The sequence below is a fragment of the Hippopotamus amphibius genome, chromosome 3 (assembly GCF_030028045.1).
Source record: "Hippopotamus amphibius kiboko isolate mHipAmp2 chromosome 3, mHipAmp2.hap2, whole genome shotgun sequence".
Taxonomy (NCBI): domain Eukaryota; kingdom Metazoa; phylum Chordata; class Mammalia; order Artiodactyla; family Hippopotamidae; genus Hippopotamus; species Hippopotamus amphibius.
In genome coordinates this window covers 28,805,676-28,831,483 of record NC_080188.1, presented here as the reverse complement: position 1 = coordinate 28,831,483, position 25,808 = coordinate 28,805,676, and the positions used below count along the sequence as shown (strand labels likewise).

The following is a 25,808-nucleotide window of genomic DNA, read 5'->3' as shown; positions in this document are numbered from 1 at the left end:
TTATCTTTTTTTAAAAAACAAAATTTGGTGAATATGAGGAAATTGTCAAAGTAGATATTTTCTTCCCAGAGATTTTTCTTACCTTTATAATTTGAGAGGAAATTAGTTTGATTTAGAACATAGCATTGAATGTATCTCTGATAACATGAAGAAAAAAATGCTAAATATTTTAACTGCTAAAACTTCTCAATGGGTAAACTTTCTTGAAGAAATGAGAAGTATGGTATTAAACTGAAGTTTTAAAATTTTATTGTATTTTAATTTGAAATTCACATGATATTCCAGCCCAAACAGTTCAGTGTGGGATTTCTGCCTGCCAACAGATGTGAAGTTAACTAGTACTTAAACTTTTGTGTGTCTAGCTAAGTGGAATATAGGAATTAAATGGTGGAAAGTAAATGATATGAAATTGTTTATGATGGTAAATAATCAAATACTATTATTATTCTAAATATTACTCTAAATAATAATAGTACCCTAAAGAATAATATGTATGAGAGCTGCTCTTGAATTCCAACTTGAGCTTATATTCCTAGCAGGTTAAACGCCTAGGATAATAGACCAACTGTATACTCAGAAGGGAATCTTTTAAGTCTCTATAGTATCTATGTCTGGCTTAGCTTTCTAATCTATTATAAAGCTACTTAAGATTTCATTCTCAATAAAATTAAGCTTTATAACAGCAACAGATGCTGTTAGGTATCCTTACTCTAGTATCTTCTGTGTAAGATTTGTTGGTGACTTTTCATAATTTGTTTTAGAATCCATTCGTAAAATCAAAACTTACACCAGTGTTTCCATGTTCATACAGTCTAGCTTAATCTCAGTATAGTATTTCTTAAACTTGCCTGATTATCAGAATCACTAAAAGCATTTTAAAAACTATACATTTCAGGTTCTTACCTAAGACATCCCCAATCAGAATCTTTAGGGGAAGACTAGGAATTTTTACTTTTTTATAAGACCTTGGGTGATTTTTTTTTTTAAGTAATTATTTATTTATTGGCTACATTGGGTCTTCGTTGCTGCACACAGGCTTTACCTAGTTGTGGAGTTTGGGGGCTACTCTTCATTGTGGTGCACGGGCTTCTCATTGCGTGGCTTCTCTTGTTGTGGAGCACTGGCTCTAGGCGTGTGAGTTTCAGTAGTTTTGGCACACAGGCTCAATAGTTGTGGCTCACGGGCTCTAGAGGGCAGGCTCAGTAGTTGTGGCGCATGGACTTAGTTGCTCTGTGACATGTGGGGTCCTTCTGGAGCAGGGATTGAACCCGTGTCCCTGCATTGGCAGGTGGATTCTTAACCACTGCGCCACCTAGGAAGTCCCACTGGGTGATTCTTATATCAGGTGCATTTGGAAAACGATAGATGGTACTGTGGAAAGAGTGTGTTCTTTAATGTCAAGCAGATTGATTTCAGTTCTCAGAAACTTCCTGACTGTAACCATTAACCTTTCTGAACTTTAGTTTTCTCATCTGCAAAAGGGATATCTACCTCAGAGATTAGGTGTGACAGTCAGAAATAATTTATCTGATTACCTGGACCCATAGTAAGCATTCAGCAAGTTAGTACCATATATTTTGATATTTATCCCTTCATGTGTATTTTTTGGTTAATTGTCACTATTTTCTTGGAAATCATTCTAAAATGTGACATATGCTTTCCTGCTTTAAAACAAGATCCCAAACATAAGTCAGAATTGTCTGATTGAGTAGAGGAAACATTTAATCAAAAGAAGATATTAACAGATTGGTACACAGTGATGTTCCTAGAGGCTGTTGAAGTATTTTGGGGTTTGAAGATCTCTAAATGGCACTTTCTTTTGAATTTCACATGTGAGAGATTTTGCTTTCTATTTACGTTCTTCTTTTCTTTCTAATTGATCAGCTGTAGGTTGGAAATGAGACAACCAACCTTATTAGAACTATGCATAAAATAAGAGAAGTTGGCTCTGGGTGCTGGATTTATTTAGATGCTTGAATTTTAATACTTGGGTTTCAAGATACTTGTTTCCTCAGAGTATTTTCTATTAATCCTTCATTATCAACTGTCTTATTGAGGTTTCCTGATAAGTGATTTAACAAGTGTTTATTAAATTTTATGCTAAGTATTATGTGAGGCTCTGGGTATATAGTTATGAGTGAAACATGGGTAGTTCCTCTGCCCTCCTGGAGCTTACAGCTAGTACATAAATTATGTCTGAGAAAGTTGCTGTGAAGGACCCCGTTAGAGTCTGATAGAAAATAATATGATTAGGGAGACCCCCTCTGAGAAGATAACATTTAGGAAGTGTGGAAGAGTCTGTGAAGAGTCTGGAGAACAGCAAAATAAGTTTGGCTTGCCTGAGGAACTGAAAGGATACTGCTGTATTGTGATTAGAATGAAGGAAACAAAGGCAATATTGCCTTGAAATGAGATTGGCAAACTCAGCTAGGGGCCAAAAAGGATTGTAGAGAGATTAGAGGGAAACTGGGGAGAGTAGTTAGGAACTCTTGGAACAGTAAAGATGAGATGATAGTGGCCTGGTCTAGGGTGATGGACTTTAGATAAGGGAGTTATCACAGTTCTGACTGTAAGCCGTGTAACATTTAACAACTTTCCAATGAGGTATGGCAGAACATCGCATTGGCCACTTTTGCCATCTCATTCCCCAATTGTGGTATTTTTTGTTTTGGCTTTGTGGAGGGTGAGGTCAGAGAACTGTTGGCTGCCCTTACTGTTGACTGGAGACTGTCTTGATGACATACATACATTTCCTGTTCTGCTGCCACAGGGCAGCTAGTATGCCAAAAGAACAGTGTGTGCAGGAAGCGGAGAGGGGCTTTCCCACAAGATCGTAGATTTTGAAGTAAGAACCTTTGTACCCTTTATCTACAAGATGTGTGGTGTTTGACAATGATCTGTTCATTAGATTTGAGGAAAAGACTGTGCTTTCTACATTTTTATACTTAAAACTGATCTGTCTACATAAATTGAAATTTTCTCAAAGATCTGGAAAAATGATTTTCTTCTTGAGCTCTTTTTCATTCTACATCTAGTAAGTGAAGGTTAGTTAGGATAGAGTTGGTTGGACTTTGTGTTAACTTACTTTTGTTCTTTTGATTGATAAGAAGTGAATGTATATGTTTGTCTCTATTTGTCTATCTGTCTTGTCTGTCTGTATGCTTCCTACGAGAGCACCTTGTTTTATTCTCTTTTATCTTGCATTGTATTGATAATTACGATGGAGTTCTTGATTAGTCCAGTAAAGGAGCTCCTATGTATCCAGCCTTCTTTCTCTGCCCTTCCTAAACTATTCAATTATAAATTTTACTTGAAATTGATATTTTGGTAGTGTGTACTATAAACCAATTCAGATTATTTTTTAAATGAACATAATTTATCATCATTGTGTTGCTCATAGTATTTATATAAATGTGAAGATATTCTAGAACATATATAAATTAGATATATAAAATTTTTTTCCTTAGTCTGGTGCAGATAATGTAAAGTAATTGAGTTGGATTAGTTGAATCCCTATATCATCCGAAGTTAATACCATGAAGTTTAATCAGTATACATTTACATAACTTTCACTGCTTAACAACAGATTTAATTATCTGTTAATACTTGAAAATGTAATCTTAATAATTGAAAATTAGTAAAATTCTAATGCTAGAATGTTATAGAAACTATGTATAGTGATGAGGTTTATGATAGAGTGATTGTAGTACATGATTTAAGTAAATTTCTGATTTCACTAGTTTATGAATGAGATAATACTTTCACAGAGCTGGTTGAACTGAAATATACAGAATTCGGTCACACAGTTAAAAATTTTTAGCATTGTATTCTGAGACTCATATGTCTCCAACTCCAGGGGTTTTGTATCTTCTGGGTAAATTTAATACACTTTCAGTTCTATCCTTCCATGAGCCACATTGATATTCAGATGTGTTTTAAGGCAGCCAGGTGAATTTAAAGCATGATTTTTTTGCATTAAAATCTGTTAATTTCTTCTGTGGTTATGACTTCATTTCCCAGAATAGCTAAAAAAGCTGATTCCATTGAGCTCAGAGTTCAGCATTAGGAAATAAGTGCTGTCTTCACTTGCCATCTACATAACCCATGTGTTCAAATTGAATCTGAAATTTCTAGTTCATATGTGTTGTCATATCAACAGAAGGATAAAATTCTCTTAGTCTGTAGATTTGCACAGGTTGAGTGTCTCAGAGTCCAGATATCCAAAACTGAATTTATAATCTTCCCTCCCAAATCAGCTTCAAGTGCAGCCTTCCCATTCTCCGTTGATGGCAGACCTGGCATCCTATTTGCTTAGACTAAAAAATCTTTGACACATCCTTGATGTCCCTCTTTCTCTTTCAATGCATCTAATCTGTCAGGAAAGCAGTCTTTTGGCTCTGTCTTCAAAATATATCCAAAATCTGACCACTTTTTACCATCTATATTGCTGGTTTGAGTTATCATTTTCTCTCTTCTGCCTTGTACTTAATACTTTTCTTCTCCCTGCTCCCACCTTTGCCTCCCAACCTTCACAGTCTCTTTGGTACATCTGCCACAGTGATTCTTTTACAATGTAAGTTAGATCATGTCTCTTTTCTGTAGCAAGACTCTCCAAAGCTCCCCATCTTTAGAATTAAAGTTCCTTTTAATGGCCTATAAGACCTTACTTGATCTGGCCCATTTCTCTGACTTCTTTCACTTGTTTACCCCAGTCTATTCACACAGCTTCCTTTCCATTCCCTGAATTATTCTAGGCACACCTCTGGCTTAGGGCTTTGCACCAATTGGTTCCACTTTCTGGAATATTCCCCCTAGATACCCAAATGGCTAGCTCCTTCACCTTCTTCAAATCTTTTACAATTATCTTAATGAGTCCTACCCTCCTTTGTACTTAAAATTAAAACTCCTCTAGTTCCCCTTACTCTGTGCTTTCTCTTTTTTCATAGTGCTTCCTCTGTCAGAACGTGAGATGAGCCAGACTTGGTAAAGAGTACAAACTTTAGACAACCTTCTCTTGCAAAGAGGAAAACTATCAAACTTTTTTTGACAAGAATAAAGTTTCAAAACTTTCTTCTTTTTTTACAGCAGCTGTTGCGTCTATAAAATGTGAACCCAGAAAACTTTGCTTTTTTTTTTTTTTTCCTTAAAAACTTAGAGACTGCATTTGACCTTTGGGCCATAAATGACCCTGAGAAGGTTGTCTTACCTGAGGCAAATAAAACCAGAAGGTAGATTTGCTTTCTTGAGAAAATATACCTAGTTGATAATCTGAACCAGGATTAGAATTCAGGCTTTCTGTCTCTCCACTTTGTTGCTCTTATATTTTCACCACAGTAACTTCTTTGTGCTTTTCAGCCTTTGTCTCACCTGCCTGGATTCCTGACCTCATGCTTGCCCATGTTAGCTACAACTGTTTAATTTTGCCTGGCTTTCCTGAACCCAGCACTTCTCTATGTACCCTGTTTCCTCCATATCACCCCTGACCTTGAAGAGGTTGGCAGAAAGTTGGAATATCTGTGACAGTTAACATTAGCCAGTTATATCATTGGCTGTTCTGTTTGCTGAATTATCTGAGAGGATATTTATGAAGTCATTGAGCTCTGGACATTTTCTTATTATCTATAATGAACATTAAATGATAATATTGTCAACTTTATTAGAAGAGTGATAACCATAATAAAAACATAGCATACATTTACATTGTTTTATAATAATAAAAGCAGTTAAACATAAAGAGTTTATGCTGTGCACTGTTGGTGCTTTATGTATATGAACTCATTTAATTAGTTAAGGGTTATTATTATCCCTGGTGTATAAATAGGGAAACTGAGGCTCAGAAAAGGTAACTAATTTGCTCAGAGTGACACTTCTAGAAAAGACAGTGTCAAGATTTCAATCCAGGCAGTCTGGCTCCAGAGTCTTGTTTGCTTAATTGCTTTTATTTTATTGAACCAAAGCGACAAACTTAAACATTCTCTATATTATTCATCAAGAGAAACACATAACAAAATCCTATATACGAGGGTGAGTCCAAAATTATCCGCACTCCAATTATGTTAAAAATTCTGTAAATTCTACAGCCAGAGTGTGGATAATTTTGGACTCACCCTTTGTATTTTGGGATTTTAGATACAAATTTGAAAGAAAAGCTCAAAACCAGATTTTTTCCCCCAGATCCATATGAGAATGTTAACATTTGTTATGTGTTAGTTTTAATTTTATAATTTCTGTTTGATGGAAAAAGTTTTTTCCCTCCAATTCTCAAATATTTTCGCAATTTAAAGTTTCTAATTCAAGGAGATAAACATTTTCTTTGCTTACAGAGAAAGTTATTAGTGGCATTGACCTGTAATAGAAATTGTTCTGGGCTTGGGTTCAGCAAAATAAGGCTCTAACCTAGATCCTACATATTAATTAGCTATGAGACCCAAGTTATTTACCTTTTATACATCGATTTCTTCACCTGTAAAATTAAATGTTTGGACTGAATGTAGCTGTGGTCCTTTCCAGCTCTCAGATTCTGAGATTCTGCTGCTGTGGAATTAGGAATTATTTTTATCTACTTAATTTTTAAATTCTTTACAATATATTTAATATATATTTAAGTATTCTTTAAAAATCCTTAAAATATACTCTAAAGTATACTTTAAAACTAGTAGAATTATCTTGAAATCTAGACATGTCAATTGCACATATATTTCCTTAGGCTGAGTTAAAAATAAACCAAAACTTCTTTAATCATATATTTTTTCTTCAGGTTTAATGCTTTTTCTAATTGTAATGAAAAACATAAAGGTTATTAAAAACTGGGAAACTTCCCAGTGAAGCAGAAAAGAAACCATCTATAATCACCAAGAGGAAAAGGCCATTTAATATTTTGGTATATTTGTTCCTAGTCCTTATTAAATTTTTTGTTTAGTTTAAAATACTAATATATGCAATTATTGAAATTTTGGAAAACATGAAATTATGAAAATGAAAATCACCCATAATATTATTGCCTAGGGTTAACCACTATTAATATTTTTGATAAACTTTTTCTATTTTTCTATGTGTATGTAAATATTTGTATTAAAAAATTGAGACCATACTTATAAAGTATTCTGTATTCTACATTTTTCATTTAACATATTGGGAACATTTGCCAGTATTATTACAGGTTCTTGCATAGTATGAAACATTAGGCTCTATTAGATTTCAAAGACCAGAACCACCCAGGGGGCCTTAAGCAGTGCACGTTTTTTTGTAAGAATGCATGGAGACTAAAGAAGACAGGAAACTTTGCCATTGTATAGCCAGAGTTCATGGAGACTAGGATATTGTTGTTTTGGAAATTTGAATTCAGCTCTGGTGATGAAGTTATTCTGTCATTTTTCTGAGCAGCATGTGTCCTTTGGTCTAGTGGTCTGTCACAGCAACTTACCTTCTTTCAGTTCTAGCTTCGTTGTTGCATTCGTGACCTGGCAGACCGCTTTTACCCTCTATCTCGTAGGTTCGGCTTGCTGTTGGCTTCAGCTTATTCTTTTTTTTTTTTTTTAATTCTTTAAACCTCTACTTACCCATGACTTTACTATATCTCGGCCTCCGTTTAAGCTTCATGTTACCAACTATTGTCTCTTATTCAGATACTTGAAGAAAGAGGATCAGATTGAGTTAGTGTTGTTCAAGTTGGGTAGGCCCTGCCATCCCATATGCTGCTAGCCAGTCCAGGAATTAGCTGTTTTTAAAGCAGATGCCCATTTGTGCTCTAATTCATCAGAGTTTAGGGAGCTCCTAGTCAGGCACGCAGAGTAACAGGCTGCTCTCTAGTGTACATGGTTTTGAGCTGTGTAGTCTCTTTCAAATTGGCGTATCATAATTAATTTCATACAATTGTAGTCTTTGTTGTTTTAAAACTTTCACTGTTAAAAATAGCACCGCAACTCAGAAACAAGGAAAATAAACACAGCACACAACAAAGTTGAATTCAGATTCTTATGTATTTAAAAGGCAAAATTCACCATCAGTTCAAAACATATTTTAATTCAAAATAACAATGCATTAGTGAATCCTAAGAGACGTTAATATGAGGAGATACAAGGAACACAGAAAAATTAAAAATTGAAGTTAAAAAAAAAAGGACTGGGGATTATATGGACTAGAACTGTAGAAAAGATTGAAATGCATTCAGGAAAGCTATTGATTAGTGAACCCCAAACTCCTTGTGTACTTATGAAAACATACCTAGTTAATACCAAATAAAAGATTCAGATAGAAAAAAATTATATTGATGTTATTGTATATTATAAGATTTTTTAATGTATTTGCTTAGCAGTTACTGTACATCTACTGAAAAATAGATCCTATTTTAGGAAACAACAAATGAAACAAAATGTCTTTAAACACTCCCTCATGAAAATAACACTGCAGAATACTTGATTACTCCTGAACATATCTGTGCCACTGTAATTATTTTCTTCTAATACATTTCTAGAAGTAGAATTATTAGGTCAAAAGGTATGAATTTTTTTAAAGACTTCTTAAAATTTATTTTTATGTTTTTATTGGCTATGTTGGGTCTTCGTTGCGGCACACGGGCTTTCTCTAGTCGCGGTGAGAGTGGGGGCTACTCTTCACTGTGGTGCTCGGGCTTCTCACTGCAGTGGCCTCTCCTGCTGTGGAGCACGGGCTCTAGGCACGCGGGCTTCAGTAGATGCGGCACACAGGCTCAGTAGTTGTGGCTCAGGGGCTCTAGAGCACAGGCTCAGTAGTTGTGGCGCACAGGCTTAGTTGCTCCATGGCATGTGGGATCTTCTGGAGCGTGGTTGGGGCTTGGAACAATGTGGAAATCATGTGCATCAGAGGAAGAGAGAACAGTGATATAGAAGTTTGCAATGAGGAGTTAGTGCAATGTAGGCATTTCTTCTGGCTTGGAAATTAATTTATTTAGCAAATATTTGTAGAGTATTTATCAGGCATTGGGCCAGACATTTAGGATATAAAGATAATTAAGATATCATGCCTACCTATAGCCAACTCATTGATTATCAGGGTAGGGAGTTAGGGTTATGACATAATTATAATGAGCTATGATAAGGACTATGCAAGAGAGAATATAGTCAAGTATTATGAGAACATGGAAGATGGAGTCTGGACGATAGACTCCAGGGAATGAGTTATAGTTGAGAATCTCTAAGGAAAGAGTCATTTCAATGGGATTTTTGGTTAAAGTGAAGAAAAAAAGATTTTTTTAAAGAGAAGATGTAAGTAGGTATCCAAGTAGCAGATCAGTAGATAAGTTAGATATTAAATGTTAAAAGAGGTTTGGAAGAGGACTTCCCTGGTGGCGCAGTGGTTAAGAATCTGCCTGCCAATGCAGGGGACACAGGTTCGAGCCCTGGTCCAGGAAGGTCCCACATGCTGCGAAGCAGCTAAGCCTGTGTGCTGCAACTACTGAGTGTGTGCGCAGGAAAGGGAGGTTCTGAATTGGATGAAGATGAGAGTGCAGGGTAACAGATTAGTTTGCGTTTTGAATTTTGGCTGTAGATTTAGGAATGAGGAGACAGTGAAATGGAAGTAAGTGGGATATGAGTAAAACAAGCTTATTTCAAGATTCCATTTAGATGTAGGTGTAGAGTTGCAGCCCCTTTGCAGAGTTTTACCAGGCATATTATAAGAACTTTGAAAACTACCTCAATTTATTTGAAAGTAAAAATTGGGGGAATTCCTTGGTGGTCCAGTGGTTAGGACTCTGTGCTTTCACTGCCAAGGGCCATGCTGTGCGGCATGTGGGATCCTAGTTCCCTGACCAGGGATGGAACCCAAGCCCCCTGCATTGGGAGCGGAGTTTTAACCACTGGGCCTTCAGGGAGGTCTGATACTTTCTTTCTTAAAAAAAGTTTTTTAAAGCTATATTAGCTTTCTGTTGTAGGACTTTGTGATCATGAAATGTTACATAGAAGGTACTCAGTAGTTTGATTTGAATGAATTCTCTTTTTCTCCAAGTACTAGTAGATTTGTAAACTTGTAATAGGTAAGAGAAAAATAGGTTGTTTAATGTGTTTTACATTCTTGTCATGTTTGCCATTTTTTGAAAATAGTTTAAATCGTTTATCAGTTCTCAAGCCATGAGTATTTTAACAGTGATTCAGGACAAGATCTTTCAGGTAATAGGAATAGATGTAGATGTAGCATATGTTTACATTTTCTTTCAAACATCTAATGGACTGACAGTTAATAGGCAGTTTGCCAATCCTTCCTTCCTTCCTTCTTTCCTTCCTTTCTTTCTTTCTCTTTCTTTCTTTCTCTTTTTCTTTCTTTCTTAAATAAATGTAGCTGTTGACTTTTTTTAAGTGAATGAGTTTTTTTAATAAATAATTTATTTACTTTTGTTGGCTGCGTTGGGTCTTTCTTGCTGCACGTGGACTTTTTCTAGTTGTGGCGACTGGGGGCTGCTCTTCATTTCGGTGCAAGGGCTTCTCATTGCAGTGGCTTCTCTTGTTGAGGAGCACAGGCTCTAGGTGCATGGGCTTCAGTACTTGTGGCGTACGGGCTTAGTTGCTCCACGGCATGTGGGATCTTCCTGGCCCAGGGCTCAAACCCGTGTCCCCTGCATTGGCAGGCAGATTCTTAATCACTGTGTCACCAGGGAAGTCCCAGTCCTCACTTTCTTCATCATTCTTCTCTCCCTTTTTCCTTCTACTTCCCCTTTCCAACTTTTCCCTGTATTTTTCCTTCCCCTGCTTTTTATTGCTTATGCATACCAAGGACACTTGTTAAAATCCACAGCCATAGCCTATCTCCATCAGTAACATTCAAAGCTAGGAAAAAAAGTCATCTATTAAAATAATATGCTTTGAAGTTAATTTTTTTTTTTTATAAATTTATTTTATTGGCTGTGTTGGGTCTTTTTTGTTGTTGTTGCACGCGGGCTTTCTTTTTAGTTGCAGTGAGTGGGGGCTACTCTTTGTTGTGGTGCGCAAGCTCCTCATTGCCATGGCTTCTCTTGTTGCGGAGCACAGGCTCTAGGCGGATGGGCTTCAGTAGTTGCAGCACATGGGCTCAATAGTTGTGGCTCACGGGCTCTAAAGCACAGGCTCAGTAGTTGTGGTGCACAGGCTTAGTTGCTCCGCGGTACGTGGGATCTTCCTGGAGCAGGGATCGAACCCGTGTCCCCTGCATTGGCAGGCAGATTCTCAACCACTGCGCCACCTAGGAAGCCCTGAAATTAATTTTTATGGTATAGGTGGTAGCTCAAATTAAATCAACCATTTTTTTTCTTTGGTTCATATAGTGCTGGTTATCATACAGCCTCTTATTTTTTTTTTTTTTTTTTTAAGTAAAGCAAGACTGTCACTTCAGGTAAAACAACTGATAGCATTTGTTGTCAGTAATTCCAGCTTTCAGATGAAAATTAGAATTTTGGAAAACTCATCTGCCACTGTGAGCTTGACAGCTTCTCAATACTTATGATGAGCTCACTGGTCATGTTAATGATTGTGATCGTTCTGATATCACACGATGAAGTGTGTCAACATTTGGAAATCTGTATAACTCAATCTACCAATATTTTCCAAGGGAATAATATATGAAGTTATAAAATCAGGTATGGTTAAAAAAAAATCCACTTAAAAAGGAAGCTACACGGTGGTTTTTAATTTAACAGAGTATTAAAAGTTCATTGATAAAGTCCTTCTTGCAAAAAATCCTTAATAAGCCACCACTTACCAAATTTTGTTATAGTATCAAAGAGTATACACAGTTTTCCAACTACATATCTGGTGAAACTCAATTTTCTTTATAAACATTAACCAAAAGATCATAATGTCACTACAGATTGAATGCAGAAAGAGATGTGAGAATTCTGCTCTTTCATTGTCTGACATTAAAGAGATGTGTGAAAATCTCACTGAAGTTTTTTGTTTTGAAAAATATTTATTTCTCATTAAAACATTTTTGCTGGCATATAGTGGGCTCATTTATGAATAAAAATTTTAAATGTTTTAAATATCTCAGTTCTAATGTGTAATCCAAAATAGTGATAAATATAAATCACATAAACTTAAGCTCATTGAGGTCCTCAACGATTTAAGAGGGCAAAGAATTCCTGACACCAAATGTTTGAACACCCCTTGTTCACCCAAATGTTTGAATATAGTAGAATACTATATTCCAAATGGAAATGAGGAAAGGGCACCTGGTTATCATGGCTCAATCTGCCTGTAATCATGCTGTACTTGATTTGAATTTAAATATCTTGTTTAAAGATTTTTAAAGGGAAAGCAAATTGCAGGTGGGGTTCACTCCTGTGGGCTGGGGAGACTCCAAGGCCTTCAACAGTAGCATCTTCTTGACACTGTTTACAGGTATTCTTGTTCAGCAGGTGGGAAATACAGTGAGAGGAAATGGAAAAATCATCAGCACCAACTTAATGGCTGGTGGCAAAGCTAAGCACTCCCATCTGTTGTGAACCATGTCATTCTTTTGGGGGTGAGATAAAGAAAGAGAAAGGATTACTATCTGTTCTTAAGACACAAGAAAAGTGTGACTGAAGAGAGTGCCTAAAGAATGTCCTTGGAACTGCTAGTTCTTACTCAGAAGAATAACTACTAGCCTGTCTTAAAAGGAGCCCTGACTTGCAGGAACAGCAGAGCAATTAGATGGTAGTGCTCCCTGGGCAAAGCATCAACACTCAGCCACTCAGCCTTATTATAAGTATCCAGGCTTGGCAAAGAAAGGAAATTAAGGTTTATACTCGTACTGGACTGCTCCCTCTAAATTAGCATATCACCTGGCAAACTGTAGGTATTTGGTAAAATAATCTGTTTTAAATATTTAGTGTCTGAAGATGGAAGGGGAAGACACTTATCTTTAGGAGACTTGGAGGTACCTGGTTGTTGCTTTTCTAAAAAATTTTGAAGACCAGTTGGAAGGAGATGGTTAATTGCAATAATAAATATTGTTGAAATGAAACCTATTGATTGAAGGAGAAACTCTTCAGACCAAGGGAGGTAACACAAGAGATGGAAATGTATAATTTACAAGGTCCAGTATTCAATAAACATTTGTTGAATGGTATCTCCTTTAAGGGAAATAGATGAAAAGGAAGTCCATTATTGAGAGACCTCACAGGATTGTCAGTAAGCACTGCATATCTCTTCCTCATGCTAGGACCTTTACAGTTGTAGGTGAGGTATCTGTAGGGGCATTTTCAAGTAGAACCACGTTGCTCTGAGGCCCCCATATAAAAAGCAGATTTAGCATAGAGTCTTAGAGAATATCCAATGCCAGAATTATATTAAACAGTAATGGTTGCCAGTTTATGTTTAGTGTCAGAACTTTGTCTTGGATCTAGGTAGTTTATAATGTAACTTTTTCATAAATGGTACCCATTGTTTATAAAGACATATTGGTGTTATTTCAATGCTGCTATTAAATAATATTTGAAAGTACTCTAAGATGATGACAAAATGGTCTCAGCTGCCACCATCTACATGTTGTAGGGAAATCTAGATCATGATGCAAATGACAGCCTGACCCACAGAAGTGTTGTGATTGACTTGCACAATATTTTAAAGGTGGGAAATTTTGCACAGAAATCTGGTTTTCCAGCTCCTCTTAGAAAAGGAAAATCATACAACCTGTCAGAGGTGGGCCTGCATTCTAGTGTCACAGTAATCAGCTGGATCTGACTCATATTCACACACACACACGAATTGTATACCTTATACTTGGCCAGTCTCCACCACTCCTTATTGCTTTCTCACAGCCTACCTTATCTGATTTCTGTCTCTAGCTTCATTGATGGTTGAGTTAGAAACTCTTGACCTGGCCAGCTGTTTCATACAAAATATCTCAGAGGATCCCTCTTACTAGTGCCAGCTACCCAAGATACAGTATTATGTATTTAGGGGTTGCTAAGAGAGTGAATTTTAAGCCTTTTCTTCACATGAAAAAAATATATAACTATGTGAGGTGATGGGTGTGAACTAAACATACTATGGTAATCATTTCACAATGTATCATGTATCAGATCATTAGGTTGTACACCTTAAACTAATACAACGTTATATGTCAAGTATATCTCAATAAAACTGGAAAAAAATTTTGGCTCCAGGACCCAGTAAAAGTCATCATATATAAGCATCTCAATTTTATTTCCAGGGTGTAATCTGCTATTACCAATGTGTCTGTGAGTGTTTTATCTTTCCCACTAACTTATGCAAAGAAATAGTCAAGGGCCCGGTCAATCTTCATGATCTTTCAAGACATTGAGAAGCTTAAAAATGTTAAAATGCACTACCTTGGTTTCATTTCCTTGGGGGTATGTGTAGCAAATGTCTTGGTATTTGAAAGTTGAAGTAGCCATGTTGTTCCAGGTGTTTTTTAACATTCTCTAGCTGTAATAGCAGTGTAGATATGCTGATCTCAGAGGATTTAATTTGCATTCTTTGTTGAGGGTGAACAAAATGCTCTTGACCTGAAGAGTAATTAATAGAGATTTTACCTTCTGTTACTTAATTGGAAGAATCTTAGTAATTCTGACAAAATTGGACAGTTGTGTTGTTTTCCATTTCATTAACATTTGGCTCACAAAGGTAGCACCAAAGAAGTCAAGTCTTTCTATATTCTCAGCCTCTTGTGTAAAAGTTTTGATTCAGCTGCTAAAATTGCTTGTTACATTTCATAAATTGCCGATTACAATATTTGTGTCTCAAACTTGGTATTGTTATTCGTTGTATAAAGTTGCACTCAATTTACTTGACCTTTAAGTTAAATGGTCTATTTTTTGCAACAATGACATGTAATAACATATTTTTCTTCTTTTTTTAAAAATAGATTTGGACTGAGCAACAAATTTGAATCAGAATTCCCTTCTTCATTAACTGGAAAAGTGAGTGTCAGTTATTTAGGTGTTATTTATGTGCCTCAAACTGAAGTCTTTTTTTAACAAATTAGAAAAATTTATGCTAATGAGATGTTTATTGACATTAATATTGCAGTGTTGTTATTTCTTAAAATTCTTCTTTAGGTAGCTCCAGAAGAATTTAAAGCCAGCATCAACAGAGTTAACAGTTGTCTTAAGAAGAACCTTCCTGTTAATGTACGTTGGCTACTTTGTGGCTGCCTTTGTTGCTGCTGCACATTAGGTTGCAGTATGTGGCCAGTTATTTGCCTCAGTAAAAGAGTAAGTTGAATTATATATTTTAATTTAAATTTAGAAGTTGACAAGCCAGATCTTGCATTTACCTAGTTTTTATTTTTTGTATTGAATGAGTCACACTGTTCTGAATACTATACAAAAATAATTTGACCCAATAGAGGAGTGATTAAGTAAATTACATCCACATACTGTCATATTAAATAGCTAACAATTATAATTTTTATGACATAGGGCATTACGTTAGAGTAGAATACAGAGTTCTCTATATATCCATTGATGGTGGTAGTTGAAAATTTGGGTACAGGTCTGCCATTTATCTCTGTGACCTCCTAGGCATGTTTCCTAACCTCTTTAAACTCTAGTTGACGTATCTGTGAAATGGCATTATTTACCTCCCTACTTGAATAGGACTATTGTAAAGATAAAATAAAATAGTTTGTAAAGCTTTTAGCTGAATAGCTCGAAGTAAGAGTCTAATAAATATTGATAAATAGCATTATTACTGATATGTAAGATAGTACCAGTAGAAGAAATAAAATGGTAATAATGCTTATTTTTATTTGGTGAAATTATGGGAAGTTCTGTTTTCTTTCTTTCATTTAAAGAATTTTTTTTTGTTATTTTACAAGTTTCCCGTGATGAGTACATGGTAATCCTGTAATCTGAAAAAATGATCTAAAGAGTAATAATTTTGACTGCTTTTAATAAAAAATCTCCGAGATGTGAGTAAAGGCAAATTAGTATAGATTGAATGTGTTACATTTCTGTTAAAAAGCTTTAAAAAATTATGATGAAGGTATAAAAATGAAATACCATTACATTGAAATTGAATGAATAGTTTTGTGTGGCTCCATTTCATTTTGTCATCAAATGATAGGAAATATGGAAAAGCAAATTTTATTTGTCCTTTTTTGTTTTACAAAATAAGATGTGTATTTCTTTTTTTTTCATTAATTAATTTATTTATTATTTTTGGGGGGTACACCAAGTTCAATCATCTGTTTTTATACACATATCCCCATATTCCCTCCTTCCCTCAACTCCCCCCCCACCCTCCCTCGAGTCCCCCCCACCCTCCCCGTCCCAGTCCTCTAAGGCATCTTCCATCCTTGAGTTGGACTCCCTTTGTTATACAACAACTTCCCACTGGCTATCTGTTTCACAGTTGGTACTATATATATGTCTGTGCTACTCTCTTGCTTTATCTCAGCTTCCCCTTCACCCCCCACCCCCCCCAAACCTCGAGTTCTACTGGAAAAAAATTTTAACTAGTGCATTTTATTGCTAGGAAGTAGATATTACCTTTGTAATAAAATTACTATTGTAATATTTATTGTAATATTTGTGATATTTACTTTTTTATGTCCTAAGAATATTTTCCCCCCATAATTCTCATTAGATCATCTACCTACCATAGGTTAAAAAAAAAAAAAAAGAATCTGGTTGTCCCTACATCCATAGTTGAACTTATAGCTGTTATGGTTTAGATCCCCTCCCTCCCTCCTACTTTTTGGCCATTTCCACTGTTAAGTGACAGCTATGTCTTACTTGGTTGGCCATTTGCTGTTATGTAACCCAAGGAATCAGAGAGTTCTATTACTGTAGAAACCTTTGTGACCTAGTTTTTTGCTGGTTTTTTTTTTGTTGTTTTTAGGTTTTGAGATACTCTGTTTTTTTACTTTTTAAATGAGTAAACAAGATATTGCAATGTGTGCACAGTGTAGGATTTAGAAGACAAAAGTAAACTTCCTACCCTTCTCCATGCATTCTTAGTAACAAAATCATATTTCAGATGCTTTTATTAAATTCCTTCTTATTTGAGATGTAAAGTAGATTGACTTTTTTAGGTTATTTCAGTCTGTAGTTTCAGGAATTACTTTTCATTCAACTTTGTATTATTATATCTAAGGTCTTTCTTGTATGATTTAATTTTATATGGACTCCACTGTCCAGTGGGCATAAACAAGTGTGATTACTGCTTAAAAATATCTGTGTATTTCCCTGTTGAGGGTATAATCTATTATATAATTGGAGAGTGGGACCCTTCATGCATATGTGAAGGGTATTAGAGGCCCTGAAAAAAGGGGTGCTTTGTAAGATGGGGACAGGATAATTTAGAGCAGAGATTTTTATTTATCATAGACCCCTTTGATAGTCTCGGAAAGCCTATGAACTTTTTCTTAGAATAGTGTTTTTTTTCTTTTAAATTTTATTTATTTATTTATTGGCTGTGTTGGGTCTTCGCTACTGTGCTCAGGCTTTCTTCATTTGTGGAGCACGGAGGCTACTCTTTGTTGTGTGCGGGCTTCTCATTGTGGTGGCTTCTCTTGTTGAGGAGCACAGGCTCTAAGTGCACGGGCTTCAGTAGTTGTGGCACATGGGCTCAATAGTTGTGGCTTGCGGGCTCTAGAGCACAGGCTCAGTAGTTGTGGCACATGGGCTTAGTTGCTCCATGGCATGTGGGATCTTCCTGGACCAGGGATTGAACTCGTGTCCCCCGCATGGGCAGGCAGATTATTAACCACTGGGCCACCAGGAAAGTCCTAGAATAATGTTTTATTTGTATTTGGAAAGGTTTAATGTATCTTAAATGTATAAAATCAAATACATTGGATTATTTAGGAAACTGGTTACATAGTTATCAAAATAATGAAACCTCTCAAATATATGATTTATAAATATTTCTTTATTAGTGCATGCAAAATAAGATAGAAGGGGATCCATGGTAATATGATATGATAGGAAAAAAATGTGATGTCTATGAGTGAAAAAGATACAGGTCCTATTTAAACTACCACAGTTAGTTGTATACATTCATAACCTAAGGAAATATAGTACATTTCAGTTAGAGGTTAGTGAAATGAAAGATGAATTTTTGTTCTGTCCACTTTCACAGACTGCTGGAATTCTGTCTAGGTATTCCATATTAAGAACCCTTGATTTAGAGGTACTAGTGCAAATAAAAGCTAAAACCCAGCCTGATTGCCAGCCTCTGAACCTCTTTTGTCCTTGTTTGTGATGTGGAATCCTCATATGGTTAGCATTGTCTCAGACTCTAAGGCGAATCGGGACCAAAGGCATACCCCGTTTCCAAAGGCTTAGAGTTTCCACCTTCCTAACATTATTCAATAATTTGAATAACTAGATTTCTGCCTTGCCTTTGAAACCCATCCCCGACTGAGTGCACCTTTCTATGACCTGGTCATGTTCTGGAGATCTTGTTTTTAATCTGTCCTATTATTATTATTTTTAGGCCTTCCAGATTGCCTTTTCCTTTAAAAAAATTACCTTTGTCTATTTTTGAAAATTATTTAACATACAATAAAATTTGCTCTTTTTTGATGTACAGTTCTATGATTTTTGACAAATGCATAGAGTTGTGTAACCACTATCACAATCAAGATACATTACAGTTCTTTCATTCCAAAAAACTTCCTTTTTTCTGTCCCTTTGCAGTCACATCCTCTTCAGTTCTTAAACCCTGGCAACACTGATCTGTTTTCTATCCATATGGTTCTGCCTTTTCTAGAATGTTATACGAATGGAAGTATACATGTGTATAGCCATTTGAATCTGGCTTCTTTCATTCAGGTAGTGCATTTTAGAGTCATCTGTTTTGTTTCATGTATCAAGTGTATTCTTTTTTATGGATATATCACAATTTGTTTATCTATTCACCAACTGAAGAACATCCCTTGTCAGATATATAACTTGCAAATGTATTTTTCCAGTCTGTAATTGTCTTTTTTTTAAGATTTATTTTATTTTATTTATTTTATTTTATTATTTTTATTTTATTTTATATTTTATTTTATTTTATTTTAGGCGGCATTGGGTCTTTGTTGCTGTGCACAGGCTTTCTCTAGTTGTGGCGAGTGGGAGCTACTCTTTGTTGTGGTGCCCAGGTTTCTCATTGTGGTGGTTTCTCTTGTGGAGCACAGGCTCTAGGTGCGTGGGCTCAGTAGTATAATTACCTTTTCATTCTCTTATTGTCTTTGGCAGAGCAAAAGTTTTTTATTTTGATTAAGTCCAACTTATTAACTTTCAAAAAATTGATTGTGCATTTAGTGTCATATCTAAGAGTTCTTTGCCTAAATTAGGGTCGTGACATTTTTCTCCTGTGATCTCTTCTGCATTTTACTTTTAGATCTATGACTCATTTTGAGTCAGTATTTGTGTAGGTGTGAAATATATAGGTCAAAGTTCATTTTTTGCAAATGACTTCAAGTTTTCCAAGGTGATTTGTTGAAGAGACTATCCTTTTTCTGTTAAATTGCCATTGTATTGATCTGTTGTCAAAAGTCAATCAACCATATTTATGTGGATCTATTTTTGGACTCTTCTGTTCTGTTAATTTCTGTGTGTCCATCTTGATTTTAATACCGTGTGGTCTTATTTACAATACTTTATAGCTTTATAGTATGTAGTATATGTATATGCTATAGTGCTATAGTACCTACTGTAAAACTATAAAGTACTATAAATAAGACATCTCTATATATGTATATATAGTATATAGTATGTGTGTGTATATATACCCATATATATATTTATACATGGATATACATATATGTATAGTTTAGTACCTTATAGCTTTATAGTAAGTATTGGAATCAGGTAGGGCAGGTCTTCCAAACTTTATTCTTCTTTTTCAAGATTGTTTTGGCTATTCTAATTTACTTCATTTTCTATACAAATTTTAGAATCAGCTTGTCTTGTCTAAAAAAAAAAATCCTGAGATTTTGATTGGATTGAAATTATAGATCAATGTGGGGAAAATTGACATCTTAACAACAAGTCTTCCAAACCATGAATGTGGCATATCTCTCTATTTATTTAGGTCTTCTTTGATTTCTTTCTTATCAATATTTTGTAATTTTGTGTGTAGCATCCAGATCATGCACATGTTTTGTTAGCTTGGTGTGTATTTATTTCTTTGGTGCTATTAATGATATTTTTAAAATTTTGATTTCCAGTTGTTCATTGTTAGTACATAAAAAATACAGTTGATTTTTGTATATTGATATTGTGTCCTGTGATCTTATTATATTCCAGGAATGCTTTTGTACATTCTGTGGGATTTTCTACATAGATAACCATGTTGTTTTATTTCTTGGTTTCTAATCTATATACTTTTATTTCTTTTTCTGTTTTCTCACTGGGTAGGATTTCCAGCAAAATGTCGAATAGAAGTGACGACAGTGGACTCCTTTAGGCCTGATTTTCTCTCTCTTTTTTTTTTTTCTGTTTTCAATTTCATTGAATTTTTGCTCTTATTTTTATTATTGTCCTTGCTTTGAATTTAATTTATTTGTTTCTAACTGCACTGACTAGAATCTCCAGAAGAACACTGATTAGAAGTAGTGAGAACAGATGTCCTTGTCTTGCTCCTGATATTAGGGGGAATGCATTCACACTTTCATCATTCCATATCATATTAATTACAGGGTTTTGTAGATATCCTTTATCAACTGTGGAAGTTTCATTCTACTAGTTTGTGGAGAGTTTATATCAGGAATAGATGTTGGATTTTGTTAGATACCTTTTCTGCTTCTTTAGAGTGGTTATCTGGTTTTTTGTTTTTAGTTTAGAAATATGTGGAATTGACTAAATTTTTGGATGTTAAACCAACCTTCCTGGAATGAACCTCACTTGGTCATGTCTGTTTTTCTTTTAATATTTTTGTTGGATTTAATAGACTATAAGTTGCTTAGAAGTCTTATATCTGTGATCATGAGGGATATTTTTCTATAGTCTTCTTTTCTCTTAATGTCTGATTTTGGCATTAGGGTAGTGATAGCCTCACAAAATGAGTTGGGAAGTGTTCCTTTCTCTTCAGTTTTCTGGAAGAGTCTGTGCAAAATATGCATTATTTCTTCCTTAAATTTTAGGAGAATTCACCAGTGAATCCATCTGGACCTGGAATTTTCTATGTTGGAATTTTGTAAACTACAAATTCAATTTCTTTAATATATATATGTAACTTTTCAGGTTATCTATTTTATCTTGCTTGAGCTTCGTAGTTTCTGTTTTTCAATGGATTTGTCCATTTTATCTAAGTTGTTGAATTTGCATACAGTTCATAATATTCATTAATTATTCTTTTACTGTTTGTAAAATCTCTAGTGATATCACCTCTGACATTCCTAAAATTGTTAATTTATCACTTGCCTCTCTCTTTTTTTGTTTTTTTCCTGACCAGTCTGGCTAGAGGTTTATCAGTTTTATTAATCTTCTCAGAGATCAGTAAGAAATTGACCTTCTTTATCACCAATAAATATTTTTTCTGTGAAATGTACCTTTTCTAGTATTAATATAGTCATTCCAACTCTTTTTTTGTTGTTGTTAAGATTTATTTATTTATTTATTTATTTATTTATTTATTTTATTGGCTGTGTTGGGTCTTTTTTGCTGTGCGCGGGCTTTCTTTTTAGTTGCGGTGAGTGGGGGCTACTCTTCGTTGTGGTGCGCGGGCTTCTCATTGCTGTGGCTTTTCTTGTTGTGGAGCATGGGCTCTAGGCATGTGGGCTTCAGTAGTTGCAGCACATGGGCTCAATAGTTGTGGCGCATGGGCTTAGTTGCTCCGCAGCATGTGCGATCTTCCTGGAGCAGGGATCAAACCCGTGTCCCCTGCATTGGCAGGTGGATTCTCAACCACTGCACCACCTAGGAAGCCCTTCCAACTGTCTTTTGATTAATGTTAGCGTGGCATATCTTTTTCCTTCCTTTACTTTTAACCTAGTTCTGCCATTATTTAAAGTTTATTTCGTATAGCTACTGTTGGATCATGATTTTTTTTATTCAGCCTGACATTCTGTATTTTAATTAGGAATTTTGCACCATTTACATTTATTGTGATTATTGATATGGCTAAATATAAGCCTTTCATTTTTTTTTTTAATTTATTTTTGGCTGTGTTAGATGTTTGTTGCTGCATGTGGACTTTCTCTAGTTGTGGTGAGCGGGGCTACTCTTCATTGCGGTGTGCGGGCTTCTCATTGTGGTGGCTTCTCCTGTTGTGGAGCATGGGCTCTAGGTGCATGGACTTCAGTAGTTGTGGTGTGTGGGCTCAGTAGTTGTGGCTCATGGGCCTCAGAGCACAGGCTCAGAGGTTGTGGTGCACGAGCTTAGTTGCTCCACAGTATGTGGGATCTCTCCGACCCAGGGATCAAACCCACATCCCCAGCATTGGCAGGTGGATTCTTAACCAGTGTGCCAACAGGGAAGTCCTTAAGTCTTTCATTTTACTGTTTGCCCCCCCCCCCCCCCCATCAATTCTTAGTTTCCATTTTCAGCCTTCTAAATTTTTTTTTCATTTTTTTTTTATTCAAATATAACTGACTACCATAAGTGTTCTACAGTGTGGCATAAATTAAAGACCAAATATAGACATCAGAGACTTGGCTTGAGAAACCAAAGATACTCTAAGTGCATGGGTAAGGATAAACAATGCTCAACATTGGTTGTAGGAGAAGGAAACTAGGAAAGAAAGAACAAAGATTTTCCAAGACAGTCTTCAAAGCCAATCCCGATGACTTCATGGAAACAGTTTTCTGGAGTTTTCTGTCAAAATCCAGTTCAAAATGACTGATGTTTTAGGTGCTTAGGAGTCTTCAGTTGGAGAGGGAGGTGGGGCTGGGGGTACTTCGGAGCCGGCTGCACTAGGAGGAGGGGTTTGTCCCGAATCCACATCTGAGGGTATCTCCCGGGCTTCATCAGTTTTCTTGGTAAATCTCTCCCCTCTTGTGGTGATGGTGATTCTGCGCCTGGTCACCTCGGAAGCCAGGTCTCTGTAGGGAAGGTTAATGCTGTTGCCCATGGAGACTTTCTCAGCCATGGCCTTGCACACAGAGGATTAAGATTCACTGCATCTGTGAATCTTTTGATCCCAGATCATCTCAGGATATGACCCTTCCACACCTCAGCTCATGATCTTTGAAGAAATGCTCTTACTCTGTACAGACTCTGTTCCCACATATTAGTTACTCCACTGTCTCAGAGAACAAAAAGACCAGAAGCACCACCGCAGCTGCCAACTGCCTCCCGGACTTTTTATCCTCCTGTAGTCAGTCTCTCTCCCAGTCTTCTTAATATTTTAAGGAATAATTTATCAGGGTGAAATTCATATAACAAAAATTAACCATTATAAAGTGAACAATTCAGGGACCTCCCTGTGGTCCAGCAGTTAAGACTCTGCACTTCCACTGCAGGAGACATGGGTCCCTGGTCAGAGAACTAAGATCCCTCATGCCATGTGGTATGGTCCAAAGGGGGAAAAAAGAATAAAGTGAACAATTCAGTGACATTTTGTACATTCACAATATTGTACAACTGTCACTTCTATCTAGTTCCAAAACATTTTCATTACTCCAAAGGAAAACCTTTTCCCATTAAGCAGTTTCTCACCATTATCCTTTCCCTCCAGCTACCACAGTCTGTGTTCTGTCTCTATGGATTTATCTATTCTGATTATTTCACATAAATGGAATCATACAAGAACTTCCCTGGCAGTCCAGTGGTTAAGACTCTGTGCTTCCAGTGCAGAGGGTGCGAGTTTGATCCCTGGTTGGGGAACTAAGATCCCACATGCTGCACAGCCAAAAAAAATTTTTTAAAAATAAGTGGAATCATACAATACATAACTTTTTGTATCTGGCTTCTTTCACTTGGCATAATGTTTTCAAGGTTCCTCCACATTTTAATGTGTATGAATTCTTCATTTTTTATGGTTGAATAATATTCCATTATTAATATATATCACAATTTATTTATCTATTCATCCATTGATGGACATTTAGGCTGTTTCCACCCAAAAGGTGACTAGTGCTGCTGTGGCCATGGGTGTACATGTATTTGTTTGATACTTATTTTCAGTTCTTTTGGGCATATACCTGGGAGTGTGCTTAACTTCTTGAGGAACCATAGCCCTAGGCTAATCACTAGTGAGGCAAGACGTTCCTGGTTACTCTACTCAGTAGCTTGTTAATGGTAGTGTTCTCTAGGCCGGCTAATGGAAAGAGGCTTTGTGCTGGATATTTGTCACGCTCATTTTTGGACGCTCTCACCTCTAATCCTTTCTAGTAGTTCTTTGCTCTACCTTTGATAGTTTTTTAACCTGCACGTGCTGCTCGGCACTCACCTTAATACTCATTAGGGACTATCTGCAGATCTTTGGAGTTCTTTGCAGCACTTTTCTCTCTGGTTCTCTGTTCTGTGGCTTCTAGCTGTCTTGGTTTCCTCAGATTCTCAACTCAGTCTCCTTAGCTCAGAGTTTCCGGGCTTTGTCTGCGCTCTCCCTCCATTTGCTGTGGCCTGGAAGCTCTCTGACATCAGTAATCATGGGAAATCATAAGACCTTTCTCATTTGTCTCCGGTCTCTCAGGAATTCTAGTCTTTCATTGTTGTTCATTGTCTTGAAAACAGTTTCATATGCTTTGAGGGGTTTTTTGGTTTTTTGTTTGTTTGTTTGTTTGTTTTGGTGGTTTCAGGCCAGAGGGTAAATCTGGTGCCTATTGCTGCATCGTTGCTGAAAATGAAAGTCTGAATGTCCTCTTTTTATAGAAGTATTTTGACAAATAAGTACTGTGTTGGAGATTGAAAGGTTTATTTTAATGCTGTACTCAAAGACCATGTAGTCTATTTAGAGAATTGGCTAGCTGCATACAGAGATAGTTTAAGTTTGTAAGTACTTGTCATATTTTTAATGAAGTAGCTCTAATAACAAAAGGCAATAAATATATATCTTTAGGATCTAAAACTATGAAGTAGCCACCTACAATCACAAAATATATTTGAAGTTTTGTGTTATATCTCAGACACTCATCTGAATTTTACATTCTATTATATAACATATATTTGTTTTAATACAAAATGTTTAAAATGACTTGAATGAAGTTGATACGCTTAGAATATAAGCATATCTGTCTTATGAAATTGCTGGTTTTAGCTGCCATTTCTTCATGCTGCTAGTATGCCATTCTCTGGAAGTTATTTATTCATTAATTCAATTAATATTTGTGAAGCTGTACTGTGGGCTCGGTACTGTTTTAGATGCTTTTTAGATACCATTTAAAGGTTATGTGTTTCCTCTTAATAGACTTGAAAAATAGACAAAAAGCAATGCGATAATTACAAATGGTAAGTGCTTGGAAGACAGTGAAACAGGAAACCTCAGCCTTTTGGTGTTCTTTGTAAGAGCTTGAGGAGCTTAGAAGCAAATAAAATGCTTCAGCTTCATTAAATAGATTTTATGACATTTACTTTGCGAAAGATTATTTTTGTTGATACTTATGTTTATACTTTGCTTCTTGATGTCTTAAGTAAGTGAACTCATTACGACTTGTATTGCTTTCAGCCTGGATCATTTACTAAAAAAACAAATTTCATAATTTTACCATACATTGTGTTACAGTATTTTTTGTTTGTTTTAGTTTGTTTTCCATCCTAAAGTAACTATTAGTTTCAGTCTTCTGAGATTTTGCATATATATACAAAACATATCCCAACTTCATATATATATGTATAAAATATCCCAACTGTAGTGCTTTTATTTATCTATTTATTTTTAAAAAATATATGTTTGTTTATTTATTTATTTTTGGCTGCATTGGGTCTTTGTTGCTGTCCATGGGCTTTTTCTAGTTGTGGCGAGTGGGGGCTACTCTTC

General features: G+C 35.8%; 2 protein-coding genes across 3 annotated transcripts in view; one reads left to right on the top strand and one right to left on the bottom strand.

Annotated features, from left to right (window-relative positions):
- CHIC2 (cysteine rich hydrophobic domain 2) overlaps positions 1-25,808 on the top strand; it is a 48,182-nt gene that overhangs the window by 5,610 nt on the left and 16,764 nt on the right. The window contains exons 2-3 of one of the 2 annotated variants that reach the window (XM_057729053.1): positions 14,818-14,872; positions 15,011-15,082. In XM_057729053.1, the coding sequence (XP_057585036.1) occupies positions 14,818-14,872; positions 15,011-15,082 (127 nt within the window). Of the gene's footprint in view, positions 1-14,817; positions 14,873-15,010; positions 15,167-25,808 lie in introns of both variants that reach the window. The other variant, XM_057729052.1, reaches the window with a different exon arrangement.
- On the bottom strand, positions 22,746-22,979 carry LOC130847963 (myocilin opposite strand protein-like). Its single transcript, XM_057725742.1, has one exon. It carries the CDS (start codon positions 22,977-22,979, stop codon positions 22,746-22,748), a length of 234 nt encoding a protein of 77 aa, XP_057581725.1.

Excerpts from the sequence above, each read along its gene's own strand:
- LOC130847963 (XM_057725742.1), bottom strand. The coding sequence starts at position 22,979 with ATGGCTGAGAAAGTCTCCATGGGCAACAGCATTAACCTTCCCTACAGA.